This window comes from Notolepis coatsorum (assembly GCF_963971535.1).
Source record: "Notolepis coatsorum genome assembly, chromosome: 2".
In the NCBI taxonomy this organism is placed as follows: Eukaryota; Metazoa; Chordata; class Actinopteri; order Aulopiformes; family Paralepididae; genus Notolepis; species Notolepis coatsorum.
Genome location: NC_140166.1, coordinates 205,966,208 through 205,991,814, shown reverse-complemented (window position 1 = coordinate 205,991,814; position 25,607 = coordinate 205,966,208). Strand labels below are relative to the sequence as shown.

At 45.1% G+C, this 25,607-nt stretch overlaps 1 protein-coding gene across 2 annotated transcripts in view; it reads left to right on the top strand.

Annotated features, from left to right (window-relative positions):
* usp13 (ubiquitin specific peptidase 13) overlaps positions 1 to 20,486 on the top strand; it is an 85,647-nt gene extending 65,161 nt beyond the window's left edge. For both annotated transcript variants that reach the window (XM_084307831.1, XM_084307832.1), the window contains 4 exons: positions 2,857 to 3,029; positions 16,793 to 16,988; positions 20,026 to 20,110; positions 20,377 to 20,486. In XM_084307831.1, coding sequence (XP_084163957.1) covers positions 2,857 to 3,029; positions 16,793 to 16,988; positions 20,026 to 20,110; positions 20,377 to 20,473 — 551 coding nt within the window. In that variant the 3' untranslated portion in view covers positions 20,474 to 20,486. The remainder of the gene's footprint in view (positions 1 to 2,856; positions 3,030 to 16,792; positions 16,989 to 20,025; positions 20,111 to 20,376) is intronic.
* Positions 20,487 to 25,607: the final 5,121 nt, after the last annotated feature.

Genomic DNA, 25,607 nt, shown 5'->3' with positions numbered 1-25,607 from the left:
ATAATAATACATTTGATTTAAAGCGAGCAGCGCCTTTCTCAGACTCAAGGACACTGTACAAAGAGAGAGAAGCTATATGAAAGAAAGGGTAAAGAAATATGAATATATGTGTATAGTAACAACAGGAAAAATTAAACAAATAAGATAAAAAAGGAAGCAAGGTTCTGTCCAATTGGACGAAACGGTAATTTCCAAAGTATCTCGGAAGCTGTCAGAAGTGTTTTGATACAGGTGACATGAGACATGTGACATAGTGTTGTGATGTGCAGGAGACATGTGACTCTGTGTTGTGATGTGCAGGAGACATGTGACATAGTGTTGTGATGTGCAGGAGACATAGTGTTGTGATGTGCAGGAGACATGTGACATAGTGTTGTGATGTGCAGGAGACATGTGACATAGTGTTGTGATGTGCAGGAGACATATGATGTGCAGGAGACATAGTGTTGTGATGTGCAGGAGACATGTGACATAGTGTTGTGATGTGCAGGAGACATGTGACATAGTGTTGTGATGTGCAGGAGACATGTGACATAGTGTTGTGATGTGCAGGAGACATAGTGTTGTGATGTGCAGGAGACATAGTGTTGTGATGTGCAGGAGACATGTGACATAGTGTTGTGATGTGCAGGAGACATGTGACTCTGTGTTGTGATGTGCAGGAGACATAGTGTTGTGATGTGCAGGAGACATAGTGTTGTGATGTGCAGGAGACATGTGACTCTGTGTTGTGATGTGCAGGAGACATGTGACACAGTGTTGTGATGTGCAGGAGACATGTGACACAGTGTTGTGATGTGCAGGAGACATGTGACTCTGTGTTGTGATGTGCAGGAGACATGTGACATAGTGTTGTGATGTGCAGGAGACATGAGACATAGTGTTGTGATGTGCAGGAGACATGTGACTCTGTGTTGTGATGTGCAGGAGACATAGTGTTGTGATGTGCAGGAGACATGTGACTCTGTGTTGTGATGTGCAGGAGACATGTGACTCTGTGTTGTGATGTGCAGGAGACATGTGACATAGTGTTGTGATGTGCAGGAGACATGTGACTCTGTGTTGTGATGTGCAGGAGACATGTGACTCTGTGTTGTGATGTGCAGGAGACATGTGACTCTGTGTTGTGATGTGCAGGAGACATGTGACTCTGTGTTGTGATGTGCAGGAGACATGTGACTCTGTGTTGTGATGTGCAGGAGACATGTGACATAGTGTTGTGATGTGCAGGAGACATGTGACTCTGTGTTGTGATGTGCAGGAGACATGTGACTCTGTGTTGTGATGTGCAGGAGACATGTGACATAGTGTTGTGATGTGCAGGAGACATGTGACATAGTGTTGTGATGTGCAGGAGACATGTGACATAGTGTTGTGATGTGCAGGAGACATGTGACATAGTGTTGTGATGTGCAGGAGACATGTGACATAGGGGGCTTTCACACTAGCCATTCGGGGTCGAATCAGAGCACGATCGCACCAAAATAGGGTGTGATCGTCCCTGATGAGAACGCTCCCCCCCGTCCCCGGGGACGCTGATTCGCTCCAAACCTGGACCGCTGGAATAGGTGGTTTCGGGTGCGCGCCAGTGTCCCCGACGAGGGAGCGGGGGGCGTGGTGTGCAAGCTTACTGTAATGCTTTCATGCTTGCTTGAATTTTGGGCAGATAAAAACATACAGTAACAACTGGACAATACCCACAAAATTATATTTATGGGCAATTTGGCGAGTTCAGACCTCAACCAAACAAGCATGTTGAGCCTCACGGCTCAGTGGATGAAAACTTCGAGATGAAGCCACGTTACAAGCACAAGACTTCCCTAGCTCGCATTAGGCCTGGCAATTTTTTTTGCCATTGCTATGTCTATACATTGGTTTCTTGTTCGAATGCATTTATTTCTATAGACCAGTGACATGCAATATAATTGACGCGAGCAATGGGCTAACGTTAGCTGCTAAGTTATCCCATAAATAGGCTAAGCTAACTAGCGTTAGCCGCTAACCCAGGAAACGCTCAAAGCGGACTCCACGACACCAGTTTCATTCGTGAAGAAAGGGGGTGGGTTATATTGACAGAGGTTCAAATATAACTTCATATTTATTGGTTATTCGTTTCTTTATATCAGCATCCAGTTTCCATCACCGTGTGTTAAACACTTCCTGTGTTGACATTCGAGTGTGACATCATTGCCTACGGCAGCCTACACGCTCAAAACGCAAACCGTAAACAAAACCCGGAGCGCACCAAGACTGCAGTCTGTACGCAAACTAGAGGGGGGAGAGGGAGGGGGGAAGTTCGCACCCAAGGACGGAGCGAGGACGGAGCGGAGCACCCGCTCCTAATGAGAAAGCCCCCATAGTGTTGTGATGTGCAGGAGACACGTGACATACAGTAGTGTTTTGATGTGCAGGAAACATGTGACATAGTGTGCACCATGGGTGCCCGAGCGTTCAGCTGCTCGGCTCCCAGACTCTGGAACTCCCTGCCCCCACATATCCGACAGTCTGACTCACTCTCATCATTCAAATCACAACTGAAAACCCATCTGTTCAAACTCACATATTCACTATAACCTCCGTCACTGTCCTATACCCCCTGCTGTTTGTTTGTTATTTTAACTTCACTGTTTTTTATACTTCCTGTTGTTTGTTTTATTTTTTAACCTTGACTTTTACCCGGATAGTATGCTTCAACTAATGGTCTTGAAAGTAAATGGTGAGTAATACAATATTAATCTCCCTCTCTCTCTCTCTCTCTCTCTCTCTCTCTCTCTCTCTCTCTCTCTCTCTCTCTCTCTCTCTCTCTCTCTCTCTCTCTCTCTCTCTCTCTCTCTCTCTCCCATCTCCTCCTGTCAGACTTCGCTGAGCCCCTCGCTCTGCCGTCCATGATCGACCCCGGGCCGCCCTCCAGCGATGACAGCCCCATGAGAACGAGCACCCTGGACAACGGCCCCCCCGAGGAGAGCATCGCCATCCTCACCTCCATGGGATTCCCCCGCAGTCACACCATCCGCTCCCTCAAAGCCACGGTCAGCTCCCTATTCATTCCCCTCACACCATCTGCTAGGAACAACTGCTAGGATACTTCAAGGGGAACGCCACACACACACAAGGGGAACGCCACACACACACACACTAGTATTTTTTTTTATTAACTTTTAAAATCTTTCAAACTACTTAAACAAAACTAAAGACATTGAACCAAAAAGAAAGACAAAGAAGAAAACAATCAAAACAATATCATAATAATAATAACAATGATAATGATAATAAATATAAATTAATAAATAAAACAAAGAAACAACAACAACAACAACAACAGACAAACAGGAAGCTTGTGGGGTATCCACTTTCTCCTTCCCAACCCCATACCTTCCCAAACTTACCTGAGGATCCCTGTATTGTGAGTCTCCACTTCACAAGCTTAAGATTCTGCATCAGCTCGTTCAGCCACTGAGTCACGAGGAGACTTCCAGTGAAGGAGGATCAGGCTCCGTGTTCGCAGTGTAACACATTTTGAGTTTAGTTCCAGACAGATTCTCATTATTTCCCCCTCCTATGCCAAAAATAGCTATCATAGGATCTGACTGAATTTCCTTTTCAAAGATATCTGACAGTAAGTGGACAGGTTAGGACTCCAGTAAGTGGACAGGTTAGGACTCCAGTAAGTGGACAGGTTAGGACTCCAGTAAGTGGACAGGTTAGGACTCCAGTAAGTGGACAGGTTAGGACTCCAGTAAGTGGACAGGTTAGGACAGTAAGTGGACAGGTTAGGACTCCAGTAAGTGGACAGGTTAGGACAGTAAGTGGACAGGTTAGGACTCCAGTAAGTGGACAGGTTAGGACAGTAAGGGGACAGGTTAGGACAGTAAGGGGACAGGTTAGGACTCCAGTAAGTGGACAGGTTAGGACAGTAAGGGGACAGGTTAGGACAGTAAGGGGACAGGTTAGGACTCCAGTAAGTGGACAGGTTAGGACAGTAAGTGGACAGGTTAGGACAGTAAGGGGACAGGTTAGGACAGTAAGTGGACAGGTTAGGACAGTAAGTGGACAGGTTAGGACAGTAAGGGGACAGGTTAGGACAGTAAGTGGACAGGTTAGGACAGTAAGTGGACAGGTTAGGACAGTAAGTGGACAGGTTAGGACAGTAAGGGGACAGGTTAGGACAGTAAGTGGACAGGTTAGGACAGTAAGTGGACAGGTTAGGACAGTAAGTGGACAGGTTAGGACAGTTAGTGGACAGGTTAGGACAGTAAGTTGACAGGTTAGGACAGTAAGTTGACAGGTTAGGACAGTAAGTGGACAGGTTAGGACAGTAAGTGGACAGGTTAGGACAGTAAGGGGACAGGTTAGGACAGTAAGTGGACAGGTTAGGACAGTAAGTGGACAGGTTAGGACAGTAAGGGGACAGGTTAGGACAGTAAGTGGACAGGTTAGGACAGTAAGGGGACAGGTTAGGACAGTAAGTGGACAGGTTAGGACAGTAAGGGGACAGGTTAGGACAGTAAGTAGACAGGTTAGGACAGTAAGTGGACAGGTTAGGACAGTAAGGGGACAGGTTAGGACAGTAAGGGGACAGGTTAGGACAGTAAGGGGACAGGTTAGGACAGTAAGTGGACAGGTTAGGACAGTAAGGGGGGACAGGTTAGGACAGTAAGTGGACAGGTTAGGACAGTAAGGGGACAGGTTAGGACAGTAAGTGGACAGGTTAGGACAGTAAGGGGACAGGTTAGGACAGTAAGGGGACAGGTTAGGACAGTAAGTGGACAGGTTAGGACAGTAAGGGGACAGGTTAGGACAGTAAGGGGACAGGTTAGGACAGTAAGTGGACAGGTTAGGACAGTAAGTGGACAGGTTAGGACAGTAAGGGGGGACAGGTTAGGACAGTAAGTGGACAGGTTAGGACAGTAAGGGGACAGGTTAGGACAGTAAGTGGACAGGTTAGGACAGTAAGGGGACAGGTTAGGACAGTAAGGGGACAGGTTAGGACAGTAAGGGGACAGGTTAGGACAGTAAGTGGACAGGTTAGGACACAACATGACGGTGCTAAAGATGCCGGAGAAGATCCACATCTTTAGCTTTTGAAATTTTGATTTGAAATTTTTAAATGGAAAACAATATATGGTGTATAATGAGTAAACAAATTGTCCTTAATAGAATGTGATGTTTAAAGGGGACATGTCTTGCTATTCCTTTCACTATTTGGTAGGGGTGTAACGGTACACAGAAGCCACAGTTCGGTACGTTGTACGTACCTCGGTATTGGGGTCACGGTTGGGTACGAGTTCGGTACAACAGAAAAAAAATATTTATAATAATTATTATTAACATTTTTTTTTTATAATTTTTTATTTATATATTATATTTATGATAATTATGATAATTATTATTATTAAATAGAATAATTTTCTATAGGAAAGTATGTTTCTTTTTTTTATTTGATCAGCTGTGCCTGTGAGTCCGGCAATGTATGGGGCTGCGGCACTGCAGATTTACCCTACTCGAGTCCGGCGGGGGAGAATGTTGGTGTGTTTGTTTCTTTCCATTGGTTTAATTTGGTTAACATTATTGGGCGAACAAGAAAACTAAAGAAAACTGTAAAATTGTAATGACCCTGCAGCTGTTCCAATGTAAATGTACCTTCCTCCGTGCACTTTCGCCCTGCTCTGAAGTCGGACTCGGTGTGCCCGGCCACGCGCGCTGTTCTCGCGCGGACCTCGCGAGTGCCTGCATGTTCGACTGGTGTGTTTGCGCTGTGAGGCGTATTCTTCGTATGGCTGCACGTACCGCACCGTGACGGCCGTACCATAAATTCGCGGGACGAATACACGTACTGTTACACCCCTACTATTTGGGCAACTTTACACAATTCCTGTGAGTCTATGGAACACATCTGTAAAAGAAATTCTAAAAGATTCATTGTTTTGTATTTGTAATCAAGTACTCTAAAACAGCATTTTTCCACTTCAAGATTTCAAACAGTTTTGGGCTGGGCTCCGCCCATAAGCGCTTTGAGTGACAGTCACCCACAGTCAGACAGAGGCAGACAGAGAGAGATAGAGAGATAGAGGGGGGGGGATACTAATTAATTTCGCCGCGGGGGCATAATCCCACGGGACAATGCATTGGTAACTTGTTTCAAATGACAATATATACCCCTGTGAATATTATTGCACGGATCGGAATACGGCACGCGCGTGGGAGTCAAAGATATTTTGACAGTGATATGAGAGTGCTTCCAGGGAGAAGCCCCATCCCCGCGCACCGGTCGAGGTTGTGTGTAAATGCGTGTGTGCTTCCCCAAGAGAGAAGCTCATGTCCCTCTCTCTCTCTCTCTCCCTCTCTATCTCTCTCTCCCTCTCTCTCTATTTCTCTCTCTCCCTCTCTCTCGCTCGCTCATTCTCTGCTGTCTCTGTCGACACCTGCGCACGTCAACCCGTTTGAGGAAGTAACTCCACTCCTCCTGCATTCCTGTGTGTTAGTTGGTTGGATCCACTACACTCCGGTTACTTACTACTGAACGGACGTGTTTTTGCGGACCTCCCAAACTTTCAAACTTTAGACTGTTTTCTTTCTTTTTACCATCTTTTAACCAGTGATCTTAACTGATCACTGTGACTTTTGCTCTTATCGTTTATACTGTTGGATTTATTGGTTTTATGTGACTTTTTACTGGACGTGACCTAAAGCTATCGGCGCTTGTTGTTGCCATAGCTACAGCTACACGCTACAGTACTCACAGTGCTGAGCTCCCCCGAGGAAATGGCTCCAACATCAGATGTCGCAGAGATGCGAACGGAACTGAAGAACATCGAGATACTAGTAGTGGATCTTCTCAAGCGTCAAACGGAGCTAATGTCCAAGCTGGCTAGCATGGAAAAAGCGGACGCAGGCCGCACCGGTAGTCCCTCCTGGGCGACAGTGGTGAGGGGCCGACGGAAGCTCTCCCTTCCTCTATATGATCCCTTTGAATCACCTCAACTATCAAACCGATTCAATCCTCTTTGTAGTGATTCCAGCCTCCTTGGCTCTCCTTCGCTTCCGTCTCCTGCTGCTAGTACTGTAGCTTTGCTCAAAGACTATCCGATGATAGCTACTAGCCAGGCTCCAAGCGAAGCTGCCAGGACGGCCCTCTCCAGCTCACAACTCAACCATGGAAGTATATCTACAACCCGGAGCAGAAAGCGCTCTGCCCTGTTTGCTCTCGCATCGCCAAGCTCCCCAGACTCACGCGATGGGTCCGACTCCCCAAAGTTTAAACGCCCTCGTCTGCGGTGCTCTGCAGCCCATACCAGGATGATCATTCAAACGGCGAGTGTCATCGATGGAAATGCCGCTGTGAACGAGCCCCTCCACACGGCACTGCTGCCCGACCAACCGTCTAACTCCGCCAGCAATGCAGACGCTACTCCTGCGGCTTTTCACCATAGAAACCTGGCCATCTACGACGGGGAATGCATCCAGGAACAGCCAGAGATCCTACTCATCGGAGATTCCATCACCAGGTTTTTGCAAATACCACACGGCATTACGTATTGTTTTTCCGGTTTAAAAGTTACTGACCTACTAGAGTGTACTCCCGAAATCATCGAGAGATATCCGTCCGCCCACACCGTTATTATTCATATCGGAGCAAATGACGTAATAGCTAGACAATCCGTTAAACTCCAATCTGACTTTGAATCACTAATACTCACTATTGAAAGCCTGGGTAAAATATGCATTGTGTCTGGCCCCATTCCATCCATAGGTCGTGGATCTGAGCGATTTAGCCGTCTGTTCTGGTTGCACAAATGGCTACAGACCCACTGTACTACTATAGGACTTTGCTATATAAATAACTTTGATCTGCTCTGGTCCAGGAAAGACCATTACAGACCCGATGGCATCCATCCAAACATATCAGGGGTAAATGTGCTAATACATAACGTCATACAAAGTATAGCATCACTGGCCTGACAACCAACCATATCTAGCTCTGTAGACTATATACAGAAGCAGCCTAAACTACAAAAAAACACGTTGAGTGTCATCCCGATTCTGATCACCAAAAGACTAATCAATTACTCATTATCACGTCCCATATGTAAATCTAACCTTATCAATATCAGTGTTCAACCACAGACTATCTCACACCCCACTACAGAACCCGTACAGCTAAAACTAGCACTGTTCAACGTTAGAGCGCTGAAACAAAAATCATTTCTGATAAATGAACTCATAGTAAAACATGGTGTACATTGTATGTTTTTAGTAGAGACATGGTTAGACAATATCACTGGTGTAGCAACACTGATTGAGACCTGCCCTTCCAATTTTAAATTCTATCAATCAAACAGACAGAGTGGGAGGGGAGGAGGAATAGCAGCAATCATCTCCACTCAATTTGTGTGCAATGATATTGACCTGGGAACATTTTTATCATTTGAATACCTTGCTATTGTATTAAAAACAGAAATGCCAGTAATATGTGTGACATTGTATCGACCACCAAGGTACTCGCCACTCTTCATACAGGAATTTTCAGAACTCATATCGATCTGCATTACCAGGTATGATAGAATCATTCTTAATGGAGATCTAAATATTCATATCAACAAAAAGGATGACCCCAGGGGTTGTGAGTTTCTGAACCTACTGGACAGTTTTGGACTGATGCAACATGTTCACGAGGCCACCCACCAACATGGCAACACTCTGGACCTACTAATAACAACAGGGCTAAACATTGAGAATATATCAGTAAAACAAATTCCAATTTCTGACCATTATTGTGTGTTCTATGGTACAAGCCTAATATTACATAAGACCAGAAGCGAATTCCTAGTTCACAGAAGGCTTCTGGACGCTAGAGCTGAAGCAAAATTCTCTAGTATGATGAAATCATACGACCAATGCAGTGAATCCTCCTTAAATCAGCAAGTGCAAAACTTCCACAGCACCTTGTCAACTGTGTTAGATACTGTTGCCCCTCTAAAGGTTAAAAAGGTAAAAACTGATAGAATCTCTCCATGGCTAAATAAAACCAATGTTAAAGATAACAAGAGAAAATGTAGGATAGCCGAGCGAAAATGGAGGAAACTCAAACTCACAGCTCACTTTAATTTATACAAAGACGCCATGGGCGCATACAATAAGGCAATACAACTTGCGAGAAAGGAATATTTTTCCAAAATGATCTCAGAAAATATGGGTAACTCCAGGGTACTTTTTTCCACCATTGACCGGCTGATTAACATACCACCCCCCCATATACCGCAGCAATCAGCCACAAAATGTGAAGAGTTCGCAGTTTTCTTTAATGAAAAAATATCATTGATTAGAGCAAGCATTACCGCTGATATGGATCTGGCTATGAGTGAAACCCCACCTGAGATAACTATGGGGGAATTCACATGTATTACATTACCTGACCTCTGTAAGATTGTCTCTGAGTGTAATTCCGCCACCTCCTGCCTCGATCCTATACCAACAGCATTTCTCAAGCGGGTGTTTGATAGTGTCTCAAATCATGTCCTTGAAATCATAAATATGTCTCTTCAAACAGGCACTTTTCCAGATGCATTTAAAACAGCTGTAGTAAAACCACTACTAAAGAAAACAAACTTAGATGTAAACGAACTAAAAAGCTATAGGCCAATATCGAACCTTCCATTTATCAGCAAGATATTAGAAAAGATAGTCTCAGTACAAATAAACTCCTTTCTCAAAGATAATAACATCATGGAGGAACTACAATCAGGTTTCAGAACAAATCACAGCACTGAAACTGCCCTTACCAAAATAGTTAGCGACCTCAGACTAAACTCCGATGCTGGCAAAGTCTCAATTCTTGTCCTATTGGACCTTAGTGCAGCGTTCGATACGATTGACCATAATATCTTGATCAGTCGTCTAGAAAGACTGGTTGGCTTTTCCGATCATGTACTAAATTGGCTCATAACATACATTAAGGGGAGAAGGTTCTATGTTAAGCTTGGAGACAATGTATCCGAGGAACATGACAGCAATTTTGGAGTCGCACAAGGAAGCTGCCTTGGTCCATTACTCTTCTCACTATATATGCTGCCCCTCGGGGACATCATTCGAGACCACAATGTATGCTTCCATACTTATGCTGATGATACACAACTATATATCTCCGCAGAACCAAATAACACTACAGCCATACAGTCCATTACAAATTGTCTGTTAGCAATAAACAAGTGGATGAACAATAACTTCCTCAAATTAAACGAAAGCAAGACCGAAATCCTATTGATCGGCCCAAAAGCGAAAAGGGAAGTGCTTTGTAAAAACCTGGGGAGTCTGTCATCCTATGTAAAGACTGAGGTTACAAGCCTAGGTGTCATCTTGGACTCAGACCTGACCTTTAAGTCTCATATAAATAAGGCCATGAAAACGTCATTCTTCCACCTAAGAAACATAGCGAAAGTAAGACCTTTCGTAAATAAAAAGGATGCAGAGAAACTTATTCATGCTTTTGTATCAAGTCGGCTTGACTATTGTAATGCACTGTTCACTGGTCTTCCCAAAGCAACCATTGGGAAGCTTCAGCTTATCCAAAACTCTGCAGCTCGATTACTAACTCATACAAGGAGAAGAGAACATATCACTCCAGTCCTGGCCACTCTGCACTGGCTTCCAATAACTCATAGAATTGATTTTAAGGTCCTTTTCCTAACATATAAAGCTCTTAATGAGCAAGGCCCAAAATACATAGCAAATTCCCTAGTTAGTTATCTGCCCTCAAGAACGCTACGGTCATCCACTACAGGTTTACTAGACACGCCCAGAAACCAAAAAAGGATAGGAAGTATGGCATTTGCCAACTATGCCCCAAAACTATGGAACACACTACCAACACACATCAGAAACGCCAGCTCTATACACATTTTTAAAGGAAAATTAAAAACGTACCTATACAGTCTAGCTTACAAATAGTTATGGCTTGGAACAACCTGATGGATCCATGAGGCTAGGATAAGCCTTGTGGACCCAACTTTTTAGATGAAGGAACGGGTACATAGGAGACACGCCTCCAGTTTTTCAAAAGTTTTTGACACACCTCAGCTTCTGAGCTGAAGGCGTGTTTTTGCGGACCTCCCAAACTTTCAAACTTTTTAGATGAAGGAATGGGTACAATAGGAGACACGCCTCCAGTTTTTCAAACGTTTTTGACACGCCTCAGCTTCTGAGCTGAAGGCGTGTTTTTGCGGACCTCCCAAACTTTCAAACTTTTTAGATGAAGGAATGGGTACAATAGGAGACACGCCTCCAGTTTTTCAAACGTTTTTGACACGCCTCAGCTTCTGAGCTGAAGGCGTGTTTTTGCGGACCTCCCAAACTTTCAAACTTTTTAGATGAAGGAATGGGTACAATAGGAGACACGCCTCCAGTTTTTCAAAAGTTTTTGACACGCCTCAGCTTCTGAGCTGAAGGCGTGTTTTTGCGGACCTCCCAAACTTTCAAACTTTAGACTGTTTTCTTTATACGTTTTTCTTTTTCTTTCTTTCTACCACAAGACGCGGCCACTGATGGGTCCATGGGACTTGGATAAGTCCTGTGGACCCAACTCTGGCCACTGACCACATGAGCGAACGGGTACATACGCACACAATACACGGCCACTGATGGATCCATGGGACTTGGTAAAGCACTATGGACCCAACTATGACCACTGATAAAAACGTAACTACACTAGCATTATAAGACCTAAACATTGCTACCTACCATACAAGTGCATTGGTTTAGTGCACTTCCGGTTGCCACTGAGCGGAAATGTTTGTGCGGACCTGTTCTCCCAAACTGGTAAGCAAATGACTGTTTTTACGTTATTTTCATTTTTACGTTACTATTATTATTATTATTATTATTATTATTTTTTTTTTTTAAACATTGATCTTAACTGATCACTATGACTTTATTGCTTTTATCGTTATATATGCCTATAATTGTGTACAGCACTTTGAGCTACATGACATGTATGAAAGGTGCTTTATAAATACTTACTTACTTACTTACTTACTTACTTACTCTGTTGTTGAGCGAATTGTTGATTGTGGGCGGTGACTACAACCAGTGCCTTACTCACGTTAGCAAAATAGTCAAATCAGAATGGCTTAGTTGAGTGAGGGAGGATCTCGTGAACTCGAGACTAGACTGATGAGTTAAAATGAGAATTAGAGACACAGACCACATTGATATAAACCCCCATTGCTAGGAAACAATGCTAAACACTGGAAAAGGCCATTTATAAGACACAGGACCTTTAAAGCCAAACAACTACCGGAAAATAGTAGTATTTCAAAATGGCGGGGCCCACGACTCCATCCGTCTGGCTCAGGAGGTAGAGCGGTCGTCTGGTAATCGGAAGGTTCCCGGTTCGATTCCCGCTCCTCCCGGCAGCGTGTCGAAGTGTCCTTGAGCAAAAGACACTTAACCACCTACTTGCTCCTGATGAGCAGGTCGGCACCTTGCATGGTCGTCTCCGCCGTCGGCGTGTGAATGTGTGAGTGAATGGGTGAAATTTGTAAAGCGTTTTGGATAAAAGCGCTGTATAAATGCACCATTTACCATTTACTGTACGTATCTGGTGGAAAAAAAAGAAGACAAAAAAGGTAATTAAAAAAGCAAACCATGGTTGAATGTATCCATCCTGACGCTTGGATATCCTAGCCTGGTAGAAGTCCTCCGCTGCTTGTGGGGAGTCCAGAGTGTGTCTCACACCCTCCAGATTGATGGCTAAGACCACAGGAGAATACAGGCTGTATTCCACTACAGCCTCCCGGAGCTTCATTTTCACCACATTTAACGTGGCCCTAAGACTGCTTATATCTGCTGGAGGATATACAGTATGTGGATCGGTGTGTCCTGGACAGTGAGCGAACCTTTCCCCCTGGTGAGGCCCACAAATCCTTTTATGCGTAGGACTTTTAGGCCTTTCACACCGGCCGGGCTCCGTGCCGGAGCCGGTTCCCGAACGTAATCTCAAACCGGCCGGCGCGTTCACACCGGGAATAATTGGTTTGGAACATGAAAAATCGGTGCTCAGTGTTTTCTTAGAGGGCCGAACTAAAGCCTCTGTCATGTTCCGAACCAATTAATCCTGGTGTGAACGCGCCGGCCGGTTTGAGATTACGTTCGGGAACCGGCTCCGGCCCGGCCTGTGTGAAAGGCCTATATGTGGAGCTCTAAGACGTTGTTTTCTCGCACCCAGATGAGATTTATACTCTAATATTGTTAATGGGTCCTAAACCTCATTCGGGTGCAAGTGCTCACGCAAACATTTTATGTGCCTACAAAGTTGGGGCCCCATTTGTTTTCTATGGAGCAGCCCCATGCTCACAAATGATTGAGTGAACTGTCTGTGGCACAGGAAGAGAATTCTTAAAATGGTTGTCATTACCCTTTAGGAGCGGTGGAAATGAACCTATCCCTACAGAACCCATTTCCTGAATCTGTGTGACCTACTTATACCATCTTAGCTTTACTTGTACTATTTATATCCTGGACAATTTATGGCCAGACATACTGGCATGTAGCTGTATGAAGCCAGAGGGGATTCTATAGGGCAGTAAAGAGAAAACCAAGCTCTGTCAGCCATAAACAACTTGGCTGGCCTACTTGTTGGCTGTCTATACTGCGACTTTAATAGCTACTCCGAGATTAGAGAGGTCTGCTGTTTACAAATAGTCCCTGCAGTTGGAACCAGTAGGCCAGTAGGGACTAGCAGGTCAGGAGAACCCAGGAGGTCCCAGGAGTACCCAGGACGTCAGGAGGCCACAGCTTAGTCCCCCCTACTGTGGGACCAGGAGGCCACAGCTTAGTCCCTACCGTGGGGCCAGGAGGTCACTACTTAGACCCTACTGTGGGGCCAGGAGGTCACTACTTAGACCCTACTGTGGGGCCAGGAGGTCACTACTTAAATGTTACTTGTCCTTTCGGACAAGTTATGTTTTTGTAGATTTGTATTGGGTTTTTACTACCGGCAGTCCGATAGAGAGAGAGAGAGAGGAGGAGGAATGGGGGATAGAGTAGGGGAAGACATTCGGCAAAGAATGCCGGGTCCGGGAATCGAACCCGGGTCGGCCGTGTTGCGACGCAGCGCATTAGGTGGTTCGCCACTCGGGCGCCCCAGGAGGTCACTACTTAGACCCTACTGTGGGGCCAGGAGGTCACTACTTAGACCCTACTGTGGGGCCAGGAGGTCACTACTTATTAGACCCTACTGTGGGGCCAGGAGGTCACTACTTAGACCCTACTGTGGGGCCAGGAGGTCACTACTTAGACCCTACTGTGGGGCCAGGAGGTCACTACTTAGTCCCTACTGTGGGGCCAGGAGGTCACTACTTAGTCCCTACTGTGGGGCCAGGAGGTCACTACTTAGTCCCTACTGTGGGGCCAGGAGGTCACTACTTAGACCCTACTGTGGGGCCAGGAGGTCACTACTTAGACCCTACTGTGGGGCCAGGAGGTCACTACTTAGACCCTACTGTGGGGCCAGGAGGTCACTACTTAGACCCTACTGTGGGGCCAGGAGGTCACTACTTATTAGACCCTACTGTGGCGCCAGGAGGTCACTACTTAGTCCCTACTGTGGGGCCAGGAGTTCACTACTTATTAGACCCTACTGTGGGGCCAGGAGGTCACTACTTATTAGACCCTACTGTGGGGCCAGGAGGTCACTACTTAGTCCCTACTGTGGGGCCAGGAGGTCACTACTTATTAGACCCTACTGTGGGGCCAGGAGGTCACTACTTATTAGACCCTACTGTGGGGTCAGGAGGTCACTGCTTCAAGATAAAAGATTCAAGAGTTTTATTCATCACATACATACCAGGGCATACAGTGAAATGCGGTTGGCCATGCCCGTTTCGATTGTGCAATAAAAACAATAGTAATAGTAACTCACAGTTACTTTATGTGAGTTGACCATGTCAGTTCCTCTCTCTGTGATGTGGACTCCCAGGTACTTAAAACTGCTCACTCTGTCTACGATAGCCCCATTTATCCACAGTGGCGTGTGTGTCCCCTGCTGTATTCTCCTAAAATCCACGATCAGCTCCTTGGTTTTACCAATGTTCAGGAGTAGGCTGTTATCCCGGCACCAACGTGCCAGTTCATCAACCTCCTCCCGGTAGGCCTTCTTGTCGTTTTTTTTTTCTTTTTTTTTTCTTATCTTTTTCCCCCTCCTTCTTTTTCCGATTTTTCTCCCATCCCACTGTTAGTCGTTATGCCAATTCCCAACCCCATTCCTGGTTGTTGCGCACTTTCCCCTACTGTTGGTCCGAGAGGCCGGAGACTGTCACATGCTTTCCTCCGACGCATGTGCAGCCAGCCGGCAGCCAGCCTGGCCGCGCAGATTCTCACTGGGAGAGTGTAACGTGTGGGAGGCCGCACTACCTCTCACCAGATCCTACCTTCGCTGAGCAGGCGCCCCGACCGAACTGTAGGGGTCGCTGTCCACAACGCCCAGGACCCACCCACGGCTCCCCTCCCCCTAACTCAGCCAAACGAGTTAGTATAGCGATCAGCCCGAGCCAAGGCAATGCTGACTCTCCGGGAGTCGAGACCGCAGCCTCTTGCATTGGTGACGAGCACAATCTGCGCTACGCCACCTGACCGCCTCCTTCTCGTCGTTGTTAGAGATCAGCTTAGTCCCTACTGTGGTGCCAGGAGGTCCCAGGAGGCCACTGCTTATGCAGCTTTTCAGGTCTAGCAATGGGATGCAGATGTATTCTCTTCAGTCAACATGTTTGGAAACATACAAATGTACTTTCGTTTAGATGTATCTGATTTGTTTTCATGGTGTATCAGTATCAAGAGTTTAAGTGCAGTTGCAGCACAAGTCACAGGATACTTTTTTCCTCCAAATGGCCCCTGATTATCTTGTTTCAACCATTAGTGAAAATAGAGCAGCACCCCATTTGTACTCTTCAGAAATAGACGTCACGCTTCCTTGTTTACTGCTCGCCACCATCCACAGCTTTTCTTTGAAGGGAATAATATAAACACTATTGGTCGTGAGGGGAATGGAAGTGTGAAACAGCAAGGGGGTCTCGTGGGTGTTCTAATAATAGCCTGGAGACAGATGGAGGAGGTCTTCAACCTATGTAGCCTGATGGCCTGCCTGGGCACAGACAGAAAAAGCAGCCCGCGTCACTAGCCACCCTAATGACCTCCCCCCGCACTCGCTTGCTCCCTGCCTCTCTCCATCCCCCTGCTTCCCTCCCTCCCTCCCTCCCTCCCTCCCTCCCTCGCTCCTGGTGTGCGCCTCACACTGGCATCCTCCATGAATCACACCTCTATTTTGGATTAAAAGCAGAAGGCTAAATGAAGGATTTGACCACACAAGGATGACCGCTGCCTCACTAATGGAGAAATAGTGCTGGAGCTGAGAGTGGGGTTTGGATGAGAAGCCAAGTGATGATATTATTATTATTTATTTATTTTAATACCAAATACCTATCAAAATATATGTTTTTCATCATTGATATATTTAAAAGCTGAATTGGTGTTTCGTAATACTTGTGTGACATATTTCATTTCAAACCTTTATTTAAACTGAAGTTTAACTCAAGTTCATTCCATGAGCTAGAGGGGGCCTCATAGTAAAATGCAGATTTACCCTGTTCCGAGCAAACTCAGGGGACCTTAAGGACCAGCCAGTCACTAGAACGGGTTCATAGGTTCCAAAATTCCATTTCAATAATGACATGTTATGTTTTGCTCTGGAATGTCAATTGACATCCATCTAAATATGTGGGTTTCATGCCGTTTCTCTTTTTAGAACAACAACCTCGAACGGGCGCTGGACTGGATCTTCACGCACCCGGAGGAGGAAGAGGAGGAGAGAGAAGCCCTGTCCGACATGGCCGACACAGAACCCAACGACAATGCCTTCTCCAACGCCAACTCGCACAGCGACCCCACACTCTCACCGGACCACGACGCATCGGGGTCGCGGGTCAAAGATGGCCCTGGACGTAAGTGACCCGCCGTTACTCCAGCGTCGAGGCGCTAAAGAGGCCCGTTGAGTTTGAGTTCTACCGGTCTTTCCGTTCTGTCAAATGTTTCAATATTTTGAGACGTGAAATGGCGTCCTGCATACATTGCATCTACAGGGAAATCGTACGCCACTGATAAGCATGTCATGAATGCAACCAAGACCACCGGTGGCGAGCAACTACAACACGCACTGAGGCCTGACAACATAAAGAGCACCTAAAATGCCTCAAATCAAGTTTCTGAAGAAAATTTATTACATGATACAAAAGAGATGTGAAATTGACCATATTCATACGGCATTTTGCTCTTATGTCACGCTCGGGTTGGGATTCCTTTCCACCCTGTCCACACCCTTGGTGGGAAAAGGGTGGAAAGGAATCCCAACCTGACCAGGACATACAGGTAAGAGCAAAATGGCCACCATGTGAATATGGTCAATGCCGTTGCCACAAAGGTGGAGGTGTTCTTCTCTCAGCCACCACAGCCATATTCACTCATCTCTAACTCAATTCAACTTGTGTGTTGAGTGAGTGACTGAAATTGTGGATAATCACCTGACAAAATTTTGTTAGCTAGTTATTGAGTAGTTGCAAACTAGATGTTAGTGTTAAAGGGGAAACAAGTACATTATTTAGGGCGTACTACAACATGTTAGGGAAAAAAAGCCCACACTGTACTCATACTAGGGCTGTCCCTGACTAAGGATTTGGATAGTCAAGTATATAGTGCTTAATGTTTGAAGGAGTCGACTGAAGGCTTCTTGTCCTCTGCAAAAGCATGCAATTGGTCCACTGATGGATACATCTTGATATTTGTCTAGTCTAGTGTGAAATCCTCTTTCAGTGCCTCTGTGCCTGTTTTCGTAGGCAGTTAGCCTCTGGTATGTGTGCCATTCCGTTAGCCACGCTTCTATGCCTCTTTTCTTTTGGAAAGAATGATAAAAAACAAAAAATAATAAGTACATTTATTTTTTAATTTTTATTATTATTCGACTAAGAGGTTGGCAGTCGAATACGGCTCCTTTCGACCGATTAGTCGACTAATCGACTAATAGGGGTCAGCCCTAACTCATACTGTACTTGCACATTCACTGAGAACGCACTTCAAACCCTTTTGGGGAGAGCGTCATCAAAGTAATCTGATGAATGAAAGGAGTGCGAAATTCCAGTTTTCTGGAAGAGGAAATGCTTGTAAGCTAGGACAGGTAAGTTACACACATAGGACAGGTATGGTGCGGCTGGGTGGCGCAGCGGACATTGCGTTCGTCACCAACGCAAGAGACACCGGGTTCAAATCCGGCTGTCAGCGTTGCCTCCGGCTTGGGCCGGCCGTCATACTGGCTCAATTGGCAGAGTCAGCGGGTGGAAGTCGATGGGTGGTAATCTGGACATTGTGGACAGCGACTCCTACAGGTCGGTTGGGGGACGCCTGCACAGCAGAGACAGGAAATAGCGGGGGTAGTGTGAGCCTCCCACACGTTACACCCCGCCAATGAGAGTCCGCGCTGGCAGGTGAAAAGATGTGACAGGCTGCCTCCTCGTGTACCGGAGGGGACACGTGATGCAAGGCTTCTATCCTCCCTACAACCGACCAGTGGGGGGCATATGCGAGCAACGTTCAAGACAGGGGAGGGGATCATTGGAAACACGAAATTGGGATGGGAGAAAAATAGAAAAATAAGGAGAAAAAGTGGATAAAAAAACAAACACATAGGACAGGTATACACATAGGACAGGTATACAGATAGGACAGGTATACACATAGGACAGGTATACAGATAGGACAGGTATACAGATAGGACAGGTATACACATAGGACAGGTATACAGCTAGAACAGGTATAACTTAAATTCTGATCGTTTGGTCGTTTTCCCGTAGCCATTGATTTTGTGAGTTTACTCTGGAAAGTGTGAGTGGTGCAGAACAGAGGGCTGTGTGGTTGGAGTACAGACAAGCGGTGCTCTCGTAAATTTAGCTGATTCGCTTTTTGTTTACAAGTCATGCTTACCAGTGCTGTATATTGCCGAGTAGGAGTAGCAATGGCGATATTGGTCGCAATATTTTGTCATTTTTTGTCAGGAAATGCAAAATGTATCAAGGCATGAGTGTGCAGTAAAACAAGCCCTGTCTGCACGGATGAATCTGTTAGTTTTCCAGCGTCCATTGATTCTGTGAGCTTACAGGAAGTTACACCATTTGGTGGTAAACTCACACTGGAAAACAAACAAACTCAGCAATGGAAGATTACTTTGATGACTCATCACATTTCCAAAAAGATTTCCCCAAAAAAGTTGTTTCCCTTTTTAGTATTGCTTTTTGTTGCAGACCTTTGCTGTAGTACAAAGAGTACAACCTTGTCTGTAAGACAAGATATTCCTTTATTGATCCTATTGGGGAGATTTGGGTGTCATAGCATTCTGATATTGTTTAAAGGGGAACTATTTTACAATTTATTTCACTATTTGGGCACTTTTACACAATTCCTGTGAGTCTATGGAACACCTCTGTAAGGTTTTTTTCAAAAAAAAAATCATTGTTTTGTATTTCTAATCAAGTACTCAAAAACAGCATTTTTCTACCTCAAGATCTTAAGCTGTTTTGAGGCTGGGCTCCAACCACTGTGTGGCCTGGTGCCAACTGCCACATTATTATGCAGCTGAGAAATCTCTGACATCACAGATATGCACATTTTCAGATGACTCAGTTCAGTGAGGGTGAATATTGTGAGAAGAGAATTGGAAGAATGTGCCAATATGAGAAGTAGAGACATAGATCCTATTAATATAAGTCCACATAGCTAGGAAACAATGCTAAACACTGAAAAAGGAAAATAAAGTAAGTTGAAGGCCATTTATAAGATAGTTCCCCTTTAAATGTTGATCCTCATCATGTGATTGAGGTACACAGAGGATATATGACTGATCAGTTTTAATCGACATTCTTTAGTACATATGTACATTATTCCATGTGATATTGTGCTACATGCGAACTGATCACTTGGTTCCTTGTCTTCCAGGTTATGAGCTGTTCGCCTTCATCAGCCACATGGGCGCGTCCACAATGTCGGGCCATTATGTATGTCACATCAAGAAGGAGGGCAGGTACGTCTTGTGCTTGAGAAAACTCAATGCTGTATTGGTATTTTACCCCCAACCCCCCCCCCCCCCCCCCCTAGTGTTCACCATGTGGGTTGTAGACGCCTGGGGACGAGGTTACCTAATAATGGGATAAAGCGAAACCATAGCAACTACCTCCTTTTTGGAAGATTTGAAGTGAAACGCTACCATCTGGTATTTCATGCTGGCCAAAAGTAGAATTTGTACCCTACTCAAATGCTGTTCTCCCCCCCCCCCCCCCCCCCATCCAGGTGGGTGATCTACAACGACCACAAAGTGTGTTTGTCAGAACGGCCTCCAAAAGACTTGGGCTACGTCTACTTTTACCATCGACTGTCTAGCTGTTAGAGTGCGCCCGGAGCGAGCCCAAACTCCCCACCCCCCTCCACAACCCCCCCCCCCCCCACCCCCACCACCACCACCACCATGCAACCTTAGAGAACGGCAGTCTCGCAACCAGCAGACTGGAAGATAACAACCGCCATCGCAGTGTAAACGATGGAAATATCCCCAGAGAGACCAGCGGGGGGAAAAAACCTGATCGCCTTACTTTGATGTCATTGAGGAGCAACCAGGAAGAAAAAGTTCAACACAGCTGTGGTCGGAACAAGGGAAAGCAACGTGCTATTTTTGTGCGTCTTGTGTTTATTATCTTGTGCTTTAAATGTGTGTTTTTTTTGGTATTTTTTAAGTGTTCTTTGTCTCGACAGCGTAGGTACAAGAGGGATGTGTGCAATTCGGGAGCGCTCTATACACAAAAAAAGTAACGCCACATGTCAGATGTTATGGTTCATTCTCTATGCCCTCCTCCGGCTGCTGTGGCAGTGTTTTTTTGGAAGTGGTACATTTCTTTTTCTAAAATGTATATTGAAAAAAACGGTAACGCTTCACTGCCAGCCCTGAAATGCTCTGAACCGAAAACTTAGCGACCCCACAAAAAACCACAACGTGCTGCCGGGAGCTTTTGCATTTTTACCTCATGTCACTGGAAAACAGACGAGAATGTTTTGGATCCCTGGGATGCTGAAAGGACATCAGGAATCTTTAATACGCGTTGAATAAATACACAGCGTGCTGCTGGGAGTGGATAGTGGAGTCTGGAGGAATGCGTAGGCGAGTTTCAGAACGAGGGAGGAAAGAAATAACAACACACTTTTGCAATGATGGACACGAACATGGATGTCTATGAATATGTAATATCTAGATTGGGCACTAGTCAAATATCCCTGATTGACTAGATGATGAGACTTGTAGATGACAAGTTTGTCCCTTTCAATGCAATAGTGATTGGTTATTGGCTAAAGCCAAGGTCATTTCGGTTTCCAGAACAGGGTCTCCCCCACCCACCCCCCCCCCCCCCCTTTCTTGAAAGCACTTTTAGACTGAGATTATTCAAGATCTTGCACTTGGTGCAATTGAAGTAGACATGTCTTGCACCGATTACAAGCAACTGAGTACGGTTATCCAAATCTCAACTACTGTTGAACAACTTTGTCCTTGAAGTACCCCCGGGTCCTAGAAGAAGAAGAAGAGAAGCTTCACGTTGAAGTCTACGCCTAGCATAAGCAGGCCAGTGTATATATAATTCCTGTAGAAGTTGTCTATTTGCTGTTGAATTTAATTTTCAGAGAGTACGGATCTCAGTATACACAGCTATCTGTTTGCAGTATCTTACTGTAGGATCGATGCAACAGGCTCAGTTTGGTCATTTCACTGTTTTGATAAAACACGTCATTTGTTTGAAAAGACAGACACATGGCTACAAATCAACGTTTTCACACAATACTTTTACCCGTCATTGTAAATCATTCAATATTTGACTTTGACCCGTTGCCACATTCATATTCAAATGACCTTCCGGTATTGTATTATGCATTAAAACATGCATGTGTTTTCTCTCTATAGAAATATGCACTGGAAGGGATTTCTGCTCTTGGAACATATTACTGTATGACATGTACTGTGGGCATTAAGTCAACCTTTAGCTACTCCCAAATGTATGTGCTCCTCTTAATACTTAAACACACTGTGCCGAATGTATCCCCATATGGTGCTCACTGCAACCAAAACCTGTACTCCAGCTTTAATACTCAGATACTAAACCATATCAAAGGCAGGACTGTCTGGCGCTGTTCACCGTCCCTTATACTGTATTCACCGTCGACTCGGGTCAATTCTCACTCATGTAATCGGGTCACAATGCTTTTCCATTATGCAAACGACAGGCTCAGCTCAGATTGTATCCTCTCTTCTGTCTTACACTCCCACCGATGACTCGTCCGGTCAAGTGCAATAGCTGTAGTTACCTCCCGGCTGTAGTTACCCCCCGGCTGTAGTTACCCCCCGGCTGTAGTTACCCCTTGGCTGTAGTTGCACCTGCAGTGTTCGTTGTACAGCACCAGGAACACAAAGGGCATACTTGAAGCTCTCGTCAGTGTCTCGACAAGGCAAGTGTAACATTACACACCGACGGTAACGATGGGTAAATTCCACTGTCGGGATTCAGGAATGTGGTGTGAACACGCTTGCACTACACAGTGCACGTGTATGGTACATGGAACCAGTTAGCAACACTGAGACTTCTCCTTGGAAAGCTCGAGGGTGGTTATTGAGTGGAACCCCCCTCGATTGTGCTCGGGAGAAGACCACACCTCTCTAAAATGGATCCTTCAGGATCTCAAGATCTCATCTATTCTTTTTTCTCCCCCCAGATACTACTTGATAAATGACTGCCATGTACATACAGCCTATAAAGCGGGGAATTGTTTTAAGGTCTCTATGCAAGTCTTGTGTTTCTGCCATTCTTCCCATACTGTACACATATTTCTTTTGCGTTCTCATAGAAGCAGAATAAATAGAATGTATCTATTTATATATCTAGAATGTATACCCTTTCTCCGCGCCCCGTTCCGTGTGAACGCGGGAGTGACGGACCAGTCCCGCTGCTTGGTGCCCGGTTAATGACGGATCACTATTCAGCAGGTCGCTGGTCCTCGTGCGCAAACCTCTTCTGTTGCACCTTTGTTTTCTCCACCTCTCTGGCTTGACTTGCCCCGGATCGATCCAGAGGACATCTAGCTAGCATCGTTTCTCCTCCGTCCTCGCTTTCCCTTCATCTCCGTCTCTTCCACTTGTTTCTCTCTCTTTCTTTCTCTCTCTTCCTCTCAAGGTTGTGAAAGGTAATGGTTTACCTTTTGTGTCACAAAACGCCTTTGTACCGTCAGCATGTGCACTAAAAGTGGTCATTTAGTCATTTGGATTGTACTGTACAATTGTACTTTTGTGAGTTAGTTGTTTCTGTTTCATTTAAGTGGTACTTCACTTTGTTTTTACTCTATTTTATTTCTTCATGCCTTTTTTTTGCAAACAAGTTTGTGCCAATTCTGTAGTTTCCATTACAGTTGTCCTGAAGGGAATGTTTAAAGTGACTTTTGTAATGTATGTATTTATCCAAATATTGCTTAGGATACAGTATTGTAATGGTATATGTATAAAAGAAAAATACAAAAAAAGAAAAAAAAACTCTATACCCTGGTACCAGTTGCTTGGCAATGTTTGGATAATTCAATAAACTACACATTTGTTGAGTTGGTTCTGGTGCTTATTTCAGAGTGAGCAAGAAACAAAGAAAGTGTTAAATCAGACACGAGAGAATAGAATATCACAAGAGTTTATTTTAAAAGAGGACTTTCATATACGTTTCAAAGGTGCTAATGCTTTTTCTTGTGGTTAAGTATACAGGGAGAGTAATATGCATTGTAGGTATCTCAGTAAACTATTACAGTATATAAAGTCTATCGTTTCTAAGTTCATTCTTTGCATCAAAATATTTCAATTCATACGTAATATTTTGGATACATAAATAAACCAACCGGAATAAACCGCCAATGTATACGTGTGGTGAATTAGAGGGATGGGTGTTGAAAATTCATTGTACACAAGATGTTTTACTTATAATTTGTAGTTGCAGATTATATGATCGTCCATTTTCAGCAATGCTTTGAAGGTAGTTCAACGTTTTTAGTGTAGGAAACCCCTACGCTGAAGTCTTTGTGTACAAATCATTTTGTGTACAATATATGCTGTGTATACAGACACACCACCTTCTGTCAATGTTACAGATTTTAAAAGTGCATTGTAGAAATATTGCAAGGTAACTTATGATATATTTCATTGTATACGTTAGTGGGAGAGAAAGAAATCACTTCCATGGATGTCATGCATAAAAATGAATGGCATTGAAAGAGGAGCAGAGCGTGCAGTCAGCCTTGACGAGTTCTTCTGGGGCATGCGTGCGGCAGGCTCACCACACCCGAGAAGGTAGAAGGTCCTAGAAAAGGGACGTCGTCGTCAGGCATTCTAACTCGACGCACGGCAACGTATTTGTACACGGTAATATTGTAGATTTAGCCAGCAATTTAAAAAGAACCGTTTAAAAAAATATTATTTTTTTCATCCTCTACATACACTACAGTATTTTCATTCAAAATTCAAAAAGCAGAGGCCCTACTAGCCCATAAGAAAATTAGAGTGATTTTGGAAATCACGAATATTACCACCAGACATCATGGTTTCAGCTTCGTACTACAAATTATGCCATTGGCCGTTAAGACAATCGGCAGGATGGCAGACCAAACACATGTACCATTCAGTATTGCAAATGGAGGAATACTGGCCTATGTGTAAAATCTTTCATGTCAAAGCTCTCCAGCTTAATCAGGGAATTACTAGAAATAGATTTAGTCAACGGCTTAAAGTGTGTGTGTGTCTGTGGGTTATAGTTCTCTTTGGGACCAGTTGCCGTTAGCGAATAGGGGAAAAGCATGCACACTAGAATTGATGCGGGTGCACACAAAAAAAAAAGTAAGACATTCGACAATTAGAAACCAAACGTGTTGACAGCGTAGCGCAGATTGAAAAAATAGTATTTCACACCGTTTCGCTTTCAAAACAATTAATTGTTTTCTATAATTATAAAATGTTTTCAAATGTTTCTTTTGAGTGGCAGGTATGCGACCGCATCCTTTCTTTGGCCCAGTTTGCCTTTTGACACGGCCCTCGGCTGGCTCTGGGGAGGGAGGAGCCCCCCCTCCTGTGCAGATCGTCCGCAGCGCTCACAGCTGTACTCTACTGTATGTGCCGCGGCGTCTCACTGTGCAGATCGTCCGCAGCGCTCTCACAGCTGTACTCTACTGTATGTGCCGCGGCGTCTCACTGGGCAGATCGTCAGCAGCGCTCACAGCTGTACTCTACTGTATGTGCCGCGGCGTCTCACTGTGCAGATCGTCCGCAGCGCTCTCACAGCTGTCCTCTACTGTATGTGCCGCGGCGTCTCACTGTGCAGATCGTCCGCAGCGCTCTCACAGCTGTACTCTACTGTATGTGCCGCGGCGTCTCACTGTGCAGATCGTCAGCAGCGCTCACAGCTGTACTAGTCTACTGTATGTACCGCGTCTCACTGTGTGCGCCTCTGGCGTCTTGA